The following is a 13,393-nucleotide window of genomic DNA, read 5'->3' on the forward strand; positions in this document are numbered from 1 at the left end:
ATGTGATAAACTCTCCGGGTGCTTTCAAGAACTCGGGGTTTGTCCTCATTGTGCGGTGGTCAACTAAATGAATCCGACCCGCAATCACTACATAATTTGTGCGGTGGTCAACCAAATGAATCTGACCCGCAATCACTGCATAACTCCAGACACGTGTTTAGAATTAACCGTTTGACACATCTAGCTCGCTTAGATGAATAGTTCTGGACATATAATAAGAAATACTTTTGTATAGTGCCAGCAAAGCCATGACATCAATTGCCAGAAAATTAGTTTCTTACCTATTTCTTTTGCAATTATTCTAGGACCGCGTCAAAATACATATTCAAATACACATTCACACACACAAGTGTATGAACTCCACATACAAGTGTACGGATTCCACGCACTGCACATACTTTCGTGGCTTTCGTGGTCTACAAGTCCAATACCAAAGACCTAAGGTTCCGATCTACTGACTTTTTGAACGTTTATAAATTAACCACTCAATAAAATTTGAAATCACAGCCACAACCAAGTTAAGAACAACATATTAGTCCTAGCCGGTTGTAGCATAATAAATCGAGAAATGAAGGTGGCGGCGACGGAACTGGTGTTTATCCCTTCCCCGGGGATGGGTCACCTGGTGTCAACGGTGGAGATGGCCAAGCAACTCATCGGCCGAGACCACCGTCTGTCAATCACGGTCCTTATAATGAAAACCCCATTTGATAAATCCAAGGTCGTTTCAAGCACCCATTCGCTGCTGCTAAAGGCGGCGGAGGATAGGTTAAAGTTCGTCGAGCTCCCTCAAGACGAGGAGGCGGCGACGGAGCTCCGGACCAAGAACGCCGGCAACTTCATGTCGGAATTCGTCAACATGAACAAGCACCACGTGAGAGATCACGTAACAAAGATGATGGCCTCGACCGAGTCGGGTCGACTCGCCGGGTTCGTCGTCGACATGTTCTGCATCCCGATGATGGACGTGGCGGCCGAGTTCGGGCTCCCCACCTACGCTTTCTTCACCTCCAACTGTGCTTTTCTCGGCCTCATATTCCACCTCGATACCCTAAGCCGCAACGAGGATGTTACTGAGTTGAAGGACTCGGACGCTGAGTTGGAAGTACCGGTTTTTGTGAACCCAGTCCCGGCGAAGGTGTTGCCTGGAGTGGTGCTGCACAAGGAAGGGGGGTCTACATTTATGTTGGGTGTTGCCAAGAGGTTGAGAGAAACAAAGGGCATTATGGTCAATACCTTTGAGGAGCTGGAATCCTATGCGGTCAAGCGCCTCGCCAAGGATGATATGGTCCCTCCGATCTACCCGGTGGGACCCGTACTTCACCTGGTGAAGGACGAAAAGGAGGAGGATGAGGAGGTGATCCAGATCATGAGGTGGTTGGATGATCAGCCTCTGTCGTCGGTGGTGTTCTTGTGCTTCGGGAGCATGGGAAGCTTCAACGGCGAACAGGTGAGTCGAAGCATAATTTGAACATATTTCATTCACATATCATGCATATACATTTTTGTGGGGTCTATATCGGAGTCTTAAAAAATGATTTAAACCGCTCAATCTTTTTTTAAATATTTTTGGAAGGGTTCCTGTGAAAAATCAGCTCCGACGGATATTGGTAAGAGCTTTTTCAGAAATCGTAGGGCAAAACAGAATGATTCGCCCTACGATTTCTAATAAAGCCCTTACCGATATCCGTTGGAGCTGATTTTTTACAGAAACCCTCCAAAAAATATTTTAAAAAAGATGAGCGGTTTGGATCATTTTGCGGAACCCTGATATGGGCCCCACAAAAATGTATGTGCATGATATGTGCACAAAAGTATGTGCGGGAATCATTACCGTTTCAACAAAAGCTTGGTTCAAATGAAAAATTATTTAATGCCCCTGGGCACTTGTCACGTAGTATCCCATATTCTTTTCTTCACCACTCATACATTTGTATAGCTTTTTTCCATCACTCATTTGTATAATTTCCATCACAACGTATATGGAGCGCACACAAATGTGCAATTGAAAATAGCTTAGGTATTGCCACGTAGTATCATAGGAGCATTGAATTATTACCCGTTCAAAGTAGACGCTCTAAGGAAACTCGAAATGAGCTCTCCCTCTTTAAAATAGAAAACAATAATTATAATCAAGCATTTATATATAGCATCAAAAATAGTGGAGCACATGCATCCAATTTTTTCAATTTTAACATCTCACGTGGTAATCAAAATATGATACTTATACATAGTTACTAAAAGCATTGCTTTTTGAATACCTATCTGGAAATTTTATATCTATTTCAAAATCAATTGGCAATGAGTGGAGATGTCCCAAATGTTATTTAGTGATCACTCATTCCACTCCCAAGCAATGTGGGATTCTATTTTCTTAACATCACCCCTCACGTGCAGCCGCATTTGAGGTCTGTCACGTGTGGCCACTTTTAGGTCCTATCATCGTGCAACCTTTTTGCTGGTCTGTCATCGTGGGGTGTGGATTGTTAATTTTTAAAATGTGGGGTGGAACGGGTCCCGCTCTGATACCATGTGAAAACTTTATATCCATCTCAAAACCAATTGACAATGAGTGAAAAGGTTCCAAATGTTATTTAGTGATCACCCATTTCAGTCCCAAACAATATGAGACTCTATTTTCTTAACAACCTGACTGTGATATGTCATATTTTCAAGCTAGACTATTTGAACCAGACGCAGACATAGAGATGTGCAAGGGGACCTGGGCCCGTGCTTCTGCATACCTCCTAATTTGAAAAACATAGATTTTTTTTTTAGAGCTCAATAATAATGAAAGTGAACTCTCAGAAGGGAGAGAGTACTAGCTAGTATGTCAAAAGCACATGATAGCATTAATTTTAAACAACGATTCCTTTTTTCTTTAAATAAACAAAGACCCATTAAAGTCTATCTTAAATTCCAACCAATACTTCACTTTTCCAACTACAAATCTTGGACCCAAAGAATTTCGGTTTTGATAATTAACCTCAAGATAGCATTAATTTTAGACTGCTGATTTTGCTACTCCTTTTTTTGTTAACGACACTCTCCTGCAAGTATTTTTTTTGTGCAAAAATACACTTTCAAGGGATTGACATTAAAAGAAACTGGAGTAGCAAAATCATTTTTCTAATTTTAAACAATGATTCCTTTTTTTTCTTTAAACAAAGACCCATTAAAGTCTATATTAAATTCCAACCTACACTTCAGTTTTCCAACTACAAATCTTGGACGCAACGAATTTCGGTTTTGATAATTAACCTCAAGAAAAACTCATGTTTTGCCATTATAGGTGAGGGAGATAGCACAGGCCCTAGAACAAAGCAAGCACCGATTCTTGTGGTCTCTTCGACAGCCTCCGCCAAAGGGAAAAATAGAGATGCCAAATGAGTACCAAGACTTGAGCCAAGTGCTACCAGAAGGATTCCTGGAACGTACAGCAGAGATTGGGAAAGTGATCGGTTGGTCCCCACAGGTGGCAGTGCTATCCCACAAGGCTGTAGGAGGGTTCGTGTCACACTGCGGGTGGAACTCTACATTGGAGAGTTTGTGGTGCGGTGTGCCCGTGGCCACATGGCCAATGTATGCCGAACAACAAATGAATGCGTTTCAGCTGGTAAGGGAATTGGGATTGGCCGTTGACATTAAGTTGGACTACAAGAGGGATATGAGGTATAGTAGTATTGAGCCTAAGTTAGTGACGGCAGATGAGATAGAGAATGGGATACGAAGATTGATGGAGAACGGGGATAAAAGTAGTACTGAAGGAATCAAACTAAAGGTGAAGGAAATGAGCAAAAAGAGTAAGGTTGCCATAAAGGAAGGAGGATCGTCGTATAATTCTATTGGACGCTTTATCGAGGATGTCATCATTAACGTGCACTCCTCATAGTTATTGTAATGCCCCGTATTTTCCTTCGTGGAAAATGATCTTGACTGTAACATTTTGTTTTTAACATTCTGTTAAGAGGCTCCTATGATGAGGGGTTTGTATCTTTCTCTGTGAATGAACTGCTGGGAGTTTATCTCTTTCAACTCCTAATTTGGGAGGGCTAAGAGATGTTTTGGATTGCTAATTCAGAAGGAAGGTGCTACGTCTAAAGTAAATCAAAGGCTCAAGTCCTATATCAACAGGTGTCCCAATTGTGTTTTCATAGTGTTGGTGCTGATGGTCTCTAATAATGTGTTGGTGGATTCATGTTGGATTTTGGGAGATAATCTCTGTGTTGCGATGACTTAGAGGCTCTATTTCCTCCTATTTCGAAAGTCTTCTCCAAGTTCCCTATGGTGAAGATTTCTATCCTGAGATTTTCAGCTATGTACCTCTCTTTCAAGATGATAAGTGTGTTGGGGAAATAAGGGCCCAAATGCACACACAAATATCACCACAAAACAGTCACAAACTGTGTAAAATCACAGCAGAAACGCAGCAGTAACAGATCAAATTCTCAGCACACTATCAAGCTAGAAACATGCAGTTTTCAGCCACAAAACAGAGCAGGAAATATAGCAATGAATAAACTTATCTGGGCACCGAAAAATTCTGATTTTCCTTCACTTGATTCAAGCTTTACAAAGCCTTTTTCTTCACCTTCAAACACAGCACACACAGGAGCACACAAAGCCCTTTTTTCTTTTCTCTTTTCTCTTTGTCTACGTTTTTTTTTTTCCTTCTTTTTTTTCTTACAAAGACAAAGACACACACCACTAGATATTTCTAGTACTAGATTCTAGACCCACCTTTTAACATATTACATACTAGGTACAAAAGTATAAAAATATTACATGAAAGCCCCCAAAAAGTAAACAAAGAAATACCCAAATTGGGTTTACATATTTCTAACATCCCCCCTTAAACCCAATTTCCAAAAGTCTTCATGCCAAGCATCAACTTCAATCTTCCAAACACGTCATGCTTCAAAGGTTTTGTGAAAATATCAGCAACTTGATCATAGGACTTGCAATAAACTAGCTCCACTTCCTTTTGCTTCACATGCTCCCGGATGAAGTGAAAACGAGTATCAATATGCTTGCTCCTTTCATGAAATACCGGATTCTTTGCCAACGCGATTGCCGATCTATTATCAACATGCACCTCCGTGGGACTTCCTTGTGGAAATCCCAAGTTCTCCAACAAATTTCTCAACCAAATAGCATGGCAAACGGCGGAGTTAGCGGCCACATACTCCACTTCACAAGTAGACAAAGTAACAATGGGCTTCTTAGAAGACCAAGTAAAAAATCGCATTTGCCATAAAGAAAGCAAAGCCCGAAGTACTTTTCCTTTCATCTAAATCTCTTCCCCAATCACTATCGGAATATCCAACAAGCTTAAAATCATCTACACAAGAATAAAGCATGCCATCATTGAGTGTATCTTTGATGTAACGAAGGATTCTCTTTGCCGCATTAAGATGTGATTGGTCCGGTTCTTCCATGTATCTACTAATCAACCCAACACCATAAAGTATGTCTGGCCTAGTGCAAGTGAGATACCGGAGACTTCCAACAAGACTTTTAAAGTAAGTCGGATCAACATTGCCACCATTAGTACTCTTTCGAAGCTCTACTCCACTTTCCACGGGAGTGTTCACCGGATTGCAAGAGTCCATTCCAAATCTTTTAAGCACTTCCTTTGCATAGCCACTTTGCGAAATAAAAATTTCATCTTCCATTTGCTCAACTTCAAAGCCAAGAAAGTGAGACATCAAGCCAATGTTAGTCATCTCAAACTCCCGAATCATACTTTTCTTGAACTCTTTGAACATGTTAGGAGCATTCCCGGTAAAGATCAAATCATCAACATATAGGCACACAAGCAAAAAATTTCCATTGGCATCCACCTTAGTGTACAACGCATGCTCATAAGGACATTTTTCAAAGCCATTCTCCACAAAGTTTTTATCAATTCTAGCATTCCAAGCACGTGGTGCTTGTTTTAGCCCATAAAGAGTTTTTTTCAACTTATACACTTTGTCTTCTTGCCCAACTTTGACATACCCCAAGGGTTATTCCACATAAATCTCTTCTTCAAGGAAGCCATTTAAAAACGCTGATTTCACATCAAGTTGATAAATCTTCCATTTATGTTGGGCGGCCAAAGAAATCATCAATCTAATAGTCTCCATTCAGGCAACGGGAGCAAACACTTCACCGTAGTCAATTCCGGCTCTTTGCTTGTAACCTTTAGCAACCAATCTTGCCTTGTATCTTTGAACGTCACCACTTGCATTTCTCTTTGTCTTATACACTCATTTCACTCCAATTGCTTTGTGGTCTTGTGGTAGACTAGTGAGTACCCATGTACCATTCTTCTCAATTACATTGATTTCTTCATCCATAGCTTTCTTCAATTTCTTCTCTTGAATGGCTTCTTCATAGCCAATAGGTTTACAATCCATATCCATAAAGAAACAAAACAAATTCAAGTTGTCTTCCTCCATTTCGATTTCTTCATAAATTTCTTGCAAGTTTCTTGTTTTCCTTGGCCTTTCACTTGAACTAGCCTCCGATGATGATGATGATGGTGAGGAAGAATCACTTCTATAAGATGAGGGGGATCCATGTGGAGGAGATTGTGGCTCTCTTTCAACTTCATTTGGCACTTCCATCTCTTCTTCTTCAAGAACAAGCTCAACATCATTGGTGGCTTCTTTTTCCTTCCAATCCCACATTTCTTCTTCTTCAAATATTACATCTCTACTCATGATCACCTTCTTGGTAAGAGGGTTGTATAATTTACAACCCATTGTTTTATCACCATAGCCAAGAAAAATGCATTTTTCACCTTTGTCATCAAGCTTTGTTCTTCTAGCTTCCGGAATCTTTGCATATGCAATGCACCCAAAAACTCTAAGATGAGAAGCACTTGGCTTGAATGAGCTCCATGCCTCTCTGGTGTCTTGAAGCGAACACTTTTAGTTGGACAACGGTTCAAGAGATAAACGGCACATGCAACGGCTTCGGCCCAGAATTCTCTAGGCAAGCGCTTTCCTTTCAACATGCTTCTAGTCATATTCAAGATTGTTCTATTCTTCCTTTCGGCAACTCCATTCAATTGTGGCGTATAGGATGGAGTCACTTGGTGCACAATACCATGCTCTTTGCAAAAATTCTCGAAGGCATTGGAAGTATATTCACCACCATGATCGGTTCTCAACATCTTGATATAGTTGCCACTTTGCTTCTCAACAAGAGTCTTAAACTCTTTGAATTTATCAAACACCTCCGACTTCCTCTTTAGAAAATACACCCAAGTCTTCCGGCTATAGTCATCAATGAAAGTGAGGAAGTACCTATTCTTGCCATTTGTCATGTGTTTCAAAGGATCACATACATCGGTGTGCACAAGCTCCAAAGGCTTTGATGCTCGCCATCTTGCTTCTTTAGGAATGCTCAATCGATGGTGTTTGCCAAGAATGCACCCTTCACAAACTTTATTGGGATGATCAATAAAAGGCAAGCCTCTCACCATATCTTTAGTTGATAAAAGCTTCAAACCACCAAAATTAAGATGCGCAAACCTCAAGTGCCACAACCAAGCATTATCCTTAACAGTAGCATTATCCTTAACAATAGCATTAAAGCATTTCATAGCATCATGTTGAATATTTAAAGAAAATATTCTATTCTTTGACATTTTCACATGAGCAATCAAATTTCCACAAGCATCTTTAATAGTAAGATAAAGATTCTTCATGCAAATATCATATCCCTTCTCCAAAAGTTGGCCTAAACTCAAGATATTATTTTTCATATCCGGAACATAATAAACATCGGAAATAAAATCATGATTACCATTCTTGAGTTTGATTAGAATCTTACCTTTACCTTTCACTGAAACTTTGGAGTGGTCGCCAAATGTCACATGGCCTTGCACCGCCTCATCTAGTTCAATAAACATGCTCTTCTTGCCACACATATGATTGCTTGCCCTGGTATCAAGAAGCCATACATCGCTTTGATCTCCATTGGACCCATTGTAAGCTAGCAACAAAGTAGGCCCAACTTCTTTGTACTCTTTCTCCACATAGTTAGCTTGCTCACCAACTTCACTGCTTGACTTTGATCTACACTCATAGCTATAGTGCCCAAATTTGTGACAATTATAGCATTCAACATTCCTCTTGTCATAACCACTCCGATTATAAGAGCGGTTGTAATCGCCACCTCCTCTAACTCTTCCTCTTCCTCTTAGAGCATATGAGTTTTGGCCTCTTCCACCTTCACTAGTGTTTCTTCCACCTCTACCTCTATTCGCATAACCTCTTCCATGGCTTTCAAAGCCTCTTCGACGATTTCCATAGCCTCTACCACGGCCATCATAGCCTCTACCACGACCGTCATAGCCTCTTCCTCTTCCGCTTTGAGAGGTACCCCCTTGATCATCCTTTGCATCCTTGAAAGAAAGTTTGGATTGGAGTGCTTGCTTAAGAGAGCTTGAAGCCTTCTTGTTCAACCTTTGCTCATGAACTTCAAGTGTTGTCATTAATTGATCAATCGTCATGGTGGAAGTATCCTTTGACTCTTCAACGGCGGGAACCACATACTCAAATTTACCATTTAGAGATCGTAAGATTTTCTCCACCACACATACATTATCAAGGTTGCCACCATACCTTCTAATTTGATTCACAATCACCATGGTTCTAGTAAAATACTCCGCGATGGTCTCATTATCCTTCATTTCCAAAGATTCAAATTCACCCCTCAAAACTTGAAGTCTCATCTTTATGGTTTTGTCAATACCTCTATTTGCATTCCGGAGGATATCCCAAGCTTCTTTGGACGTGGTTGCGGAGGAGATTTTCTCAAAGTTAGACTCATCAATGGCTTGATAGATTTGAAACAAGGCTTTCTTATCTTTGTTTCTCATTTGCTTGAGTAAAACCTTTTGACCTTCCGTCAATCTCTCTTCATCCTCCTTCGAAGCGGGTTGTTCAAACCCATTTTCAACAAGATCCCACTAATCTTGATAACCCAACAACATTTTCATTTGTATACTCCAATTTTCATAATTATCTTTCCCCAATCTAGAAATTTGGGGGTGGAGGAAATTATTCATGGCAGTCATCACAGATCAAAGCACAAATACACCAATAAAAGCCCTAATTTCAAGCAACAAGCCCTAAGCTCTGATACAAGATTTGTTGGGGGAAATAAGGGCCCAAATGCACAAACAAATATCACCACAAAACAGTCACAAACTGTGTAAAATCACAGCAGAAACGCAGCAGTAACAGATCAAATTCTCAACACACTATCAAGCTAGAAACATGCAGTTTTCAGCCACAAAACAGAGCAGGAAATACAGCAATGAATAAACTTATCTGGGCACTGAAAAGTTCTGATTTTCCTTCACTTGATTCAAGCTTTACAAAGCCTTTTTCTTCACCTTCAAACACAGCACACACAGGAGCACACAAAGCCCTTTTTTCTCAATTTTCTCTTTTCTCGCTGTCTACGTTTTTTTTTTTTCTTCTTTTTTTTCTTACAAAGACAAAGACACACACCACTAGATATTTCTAGTACTAAATTCTAGACCCACCTTTTAACATATTACATACTAGGTACAAAAGTATAAAAATATTACATGAAAGCCCCCAAAAAGTAAACAAAGAAATACCCAAATTGGGTTTACATATTTCTAACAATGTGCTGTAAAGTTGTCCGAAATTCCTTGTTGATTGAAGTGAAAGCAAGATCTCAAGGTGGACCAATGTTTGCTTTTGAATTTGTGTTTCCTACCGCCTTGCATTTCTGATGCTGCTCTGAATCTGTGCTCCTACTGCCTACTATCTGCTGTTGCTGCTCGGAGGATGTTCCAGGTATGGTGTCTGGCTTATTTTTCTGATTTAGGATATATTCATACTGCTTTTTCCGGCCTGCTGTGTTTCGGCCTTTGCCTCCTCTCTTCCAATGCTCTATTGGAAGTCCTTTTAATCTTTTTCCATGTATCAATATCATGGTTTAGGTTTCTTTTTTCTTGATGTACCCATATCAAGTTTTAATAATAAAATCTTTTTGCCGATAAAAAAAAAAAGTTTAAAAAAAAAAATAGGAAAGAGTTAAGGCGTAGGTGTAGATGTGTGGATTGAAATGCTGTGTATGTCAGAGAAGTAGATTGTAGCAGCGTCAGTCAGTGGATTCAGCCCTCTAGTCTGCGGCAGAACATACTCAAGTTGCTGTGCCGGGTCATCTCGAGTGTTGCTCTTCCTATACCTGGCCTCTCCGCTTGTCACTCCACCCACCCTCACGAGTATGATCGATGGGTCTAACTCCGGCATTTTGGTTTTTGTGGCTTTTGTTTTTTATGTTTTGTTTGTTGTTTTGGTTGTTTTTTTTTTTTTGTATTTTGGACCAGTAGTGTCCGTCCTTGTACTGTTTTTCTTCTGTATGTTTTTCTTCTATATATGATATGTTTGTGTTCCTGATCAAAAAAGAGAAGTAGATTTGAGTTTTATGGTGGTCATAAAAAGTGCAATTCGAAATTTAAGATGGGGGAGAGAGTGTAATTTGGTTGAGGGTAGCGGGGGTGAGTAAATTAAGGCCTTGTTTCCACGTACCTTATTTCTTTTCTAAAATTTATTGCCTTTCCGTTAAGTTTATTTCACTAAACTAAAATATCCAACACATTTTCTTCCTCTGAAACTCAAAGCAGGATAAAAAGTTGTCTAAATGTGAAAAAAACTTGACTACAAAATAGTGACAAAAAGTTGTGGACAAAAAGTTGTCCACAACTTTTTAGCTTATCTAAAACGCTACGAGTGTATTGAGAAGAGTGTCTCTGCTCGCGCGCTTGTGTTAGAAGCAGATACAAGCATGTAGAGGCTACATGGGAAATGGGAGTTTATGAGAACGTAGGTGGCCCTTATGAAGGTTGTTTTCTGGGCATCTCATATATGCATGCATGGCCATGCATTTGTTCACCGTAAGACATAAACGAAAAAATAGGACTAGAGCTTGATGAACAATTTAGCTACAGAATTTCAATTATATGGCGTTATCCTCTATTTTAATTAATCCCAATTAATAGGGCGTATTTGATTTTCTTTTACAATCTTTGTAATTGTACACCGCATTTGGCTTAGCTCCCTCTCACATGTCACAAAGTGAATTCGATAGAAAACTGATCATCTGTGGAAAACTAACTAGTTGGAAACCATGTCATTGCATGCACTTTGCATTAATGGAGGTGTTGGAGAAAACCCTCGAACAGCTGCATACTTGACTCACAACGAACAAAAATATTTAGGATCTTGGGATACTATCATAACAGAAAAAGAAACCAAAGAAAAGGAAGAAAAAGATAAACAGAAAAACAAAACACACAGATATACGTGAAAAATCTCAACGCGAGAAAAAAAAACCATGGGAACCATATCAGTACATCATGAACGGAGAAAACGAAAGATTACAAGTCTTTTCTTTTCTCTCTCATAAAAGTTCTCTTGCACTTTCTCCCTCTAGAATTTTTTCTCCCCGGCAACACTTAACAAATGAATACAGAAACTAAAATTTATAGACAAATCATAAGTGACAGCTGGACTCTTCAGCAGAACCACTACCAGAGAGCCTACTGGTCGCTGGACCTCTCCTGGCCACAGGACCTGCCTGGTAGTGACACCCTGCCGCGAATCCCTGTTGTTGACTTTGTTGCTGAAATTTGTCTGCATTCCCAACAGGGGCACACAAAATAATTAATCAAGATAATTTGTTATCTCAATTAATTGGATGGCAATTAAGTCACGCCAAAACTTTAGTGTCTACAGTAGGACCAACTCTTAACTATCCAATATATATTCAATTAAGACATCGTGTTGATTTGTTGGTAGGTTTCTCTATTTTTCACTCATTTTACAAAAGTGTGCATGTAATCATGTTATAGCTATTGAATTGTGATTCATCGAAGACTCGAAAGTAGGGGTGTCAAATGGGTCGGGCTGACACAGCACGACACAGGCACGACACGGTTAAATGTGGCACGGCACGGGCACGGGTACGGTCGTGCCCTGGCACGCCACGACATGGCATGGTTTTAGTGGGCACGCGGATTGGCACGGGGCACGGAAGTGGGCAGGCACGGCACGGGCACGGCACAGAAGTTGGCCTGGCACAGCACGGCACGACACGATAGTTGAATGGGCACGGCACGGCACGACACGGTTCTAGCCGGGCACGGGCCCGACACGGTAGTTGAATGGGCACGGCACGACATGGTTTTGGCTGGGCACGACATGACACGGTTCTAGCCGGGCACAACACAAGACACGGGAAAAAAGTTATTAATTTGATTTGTGACTCATGAATATAATGTGATTAAATGACAATAATTTTAATTACAAAACAAGGCATTTTAGTTTCATAATTTATAAAAAATAAGCTTTTAAATTGGAACAACTAAAAATAAATAAAGAAAAAACTAATTTTAAAGAAAAAAACCTCCATGTAATTCAAACCCAAGTCCTATGGAACTTGAATTTGAAGCACGACCTGTTTGACACCTCTAAATGGGCACGACACGATTAAAAACGGCAATCAAATAATAACGGGCATGTCACGAAGCACGACACGATTAAAAAATGGGCCAACATGGCACGACAAGATTTAAGTAAATGGGCCCAACCGGCACGATTGAAAATGGCACTACAAGATTAAAAAACGGGCCAGCACGGCACGACACGATTTAAGTAAATGGGCCCAACCCGGCATGACATGATTGAAAAACGGCACGACAAGACACGATTAAAAAACGGATCGGCACAGCACGACACGATTTAAGTAAATGGGCCCGGCCCGGCACGACACGATTGAAAAACAGCACGGCACGACACGACACGATTTAAGTAAATGGGCACGGCACGGCACGACACGATTGAAAATAGCACGGTACGACGCGATTTAAGTAAACGGGCACGGCACGGCACGACACGAAAAACGGTTGGCACGGAAGTTGAATGGCACGGCACGACACGACACGCACGTTTGATACCTCTACTCGAAAGTATCACACGATGAACACAACATTCTGAATATTGAATCAAAACATTACTACAAGTACAATTTTGAAACACAACTCCAGACACGTGTTCAGAATTAACCTACCATTTGTTACATCTAGCTCGCTGAAATCGAATAGTTCTAGGCAAACTGTGTCCGAAAATTTGTTTTAAAATTGTGTTCCTAAACTTTTAATTGAGTAAATACCAAATACAAACCACTAAAATGGAAAAAATTATTTATTGCATCTGAGGGAAGACACGTGGTGCCCTAGATCCACTCTACATTGCAAAGTGGGATTGAGGCACCACACGTTCTGCCCAGGGCACTGAATAATCACTCAAAACAATATACTAGAAATACTTTTACTATTTCTTTCGTGGTCTCCAAGTCC

General features: G+C 40.4%; 1 protein-coding gene and 1 long non-coding RNA gene across 2 annotated transcripts; one reads left to right on the top strand and one right to left on the bottom strand.

The window, feature by feature from the left end:
- Positions 1-468: 468 nt before the first annotated feature.
- Positions 469-4,318, top strand: LOC131324374 (anthocyanidin 3-O-glucosyltransferase 2-like). Its single transcript, XM_058356317.1, has 2 exons — positions 469-1,450; positions 3,293-4,318. Exons 1-2 carry the CDS (start codon positions 569-571, stop codon positions 3,890-3,892), a joined length of 1,482 nt encoding a protein of 493 aa, XP_058212300.1. The 5' UTR covers positions 469-568; the 3' UTR covers positions 3,893-4,318.
- Positions 1,657-3,447, bottom strand: LOC131324382 (uncharacterized). Its single transcript, XR_009199318.1, has 3 exons — positions 3,262-3,447; positions 2,650-2,986; positions 1,657-2,261 (listed from the first exon to the last, which is right to left on the bottom strand). It is a non-coding gene; the product is annotated as an uncharacterized LOC131324382 (long non-coding RNA).
- Positions 4,319-13,393: the final 9,075 nt, after the last annotated feature.

This window comes from Rhododendron vialii, chromosome 4a, assembly GCF_030253575.1.
Source record: "Rhododendron vialii isolate Sample 1 chromosome 4a, ASM3025357v1".
Taxonomy (NCBI): Eukaryota; Viridiplantae; Streptophyta; class Magnoliopsida; order Ericales; family Ericaceae; genus Rhododendron; species Rhododendron vialii.

Excerpts from the sequence above, each read along its gene's own strand:
- LOC131324374 (XM_058356317.1), top strand. The coding sequence starts at position 569 with ATGAAGGTGGCGGCGACGGAACTGGTGTTTATCCCTTCCCCGGGGATG. Across the intron at positions 1,451-3,292 it reads GAAGCTTCAACGGCGAACAG|GTGAGGGAGATAGCACAGGC; the intron begins GTGAGTCGAAGC and ends TTGCCATTATAG.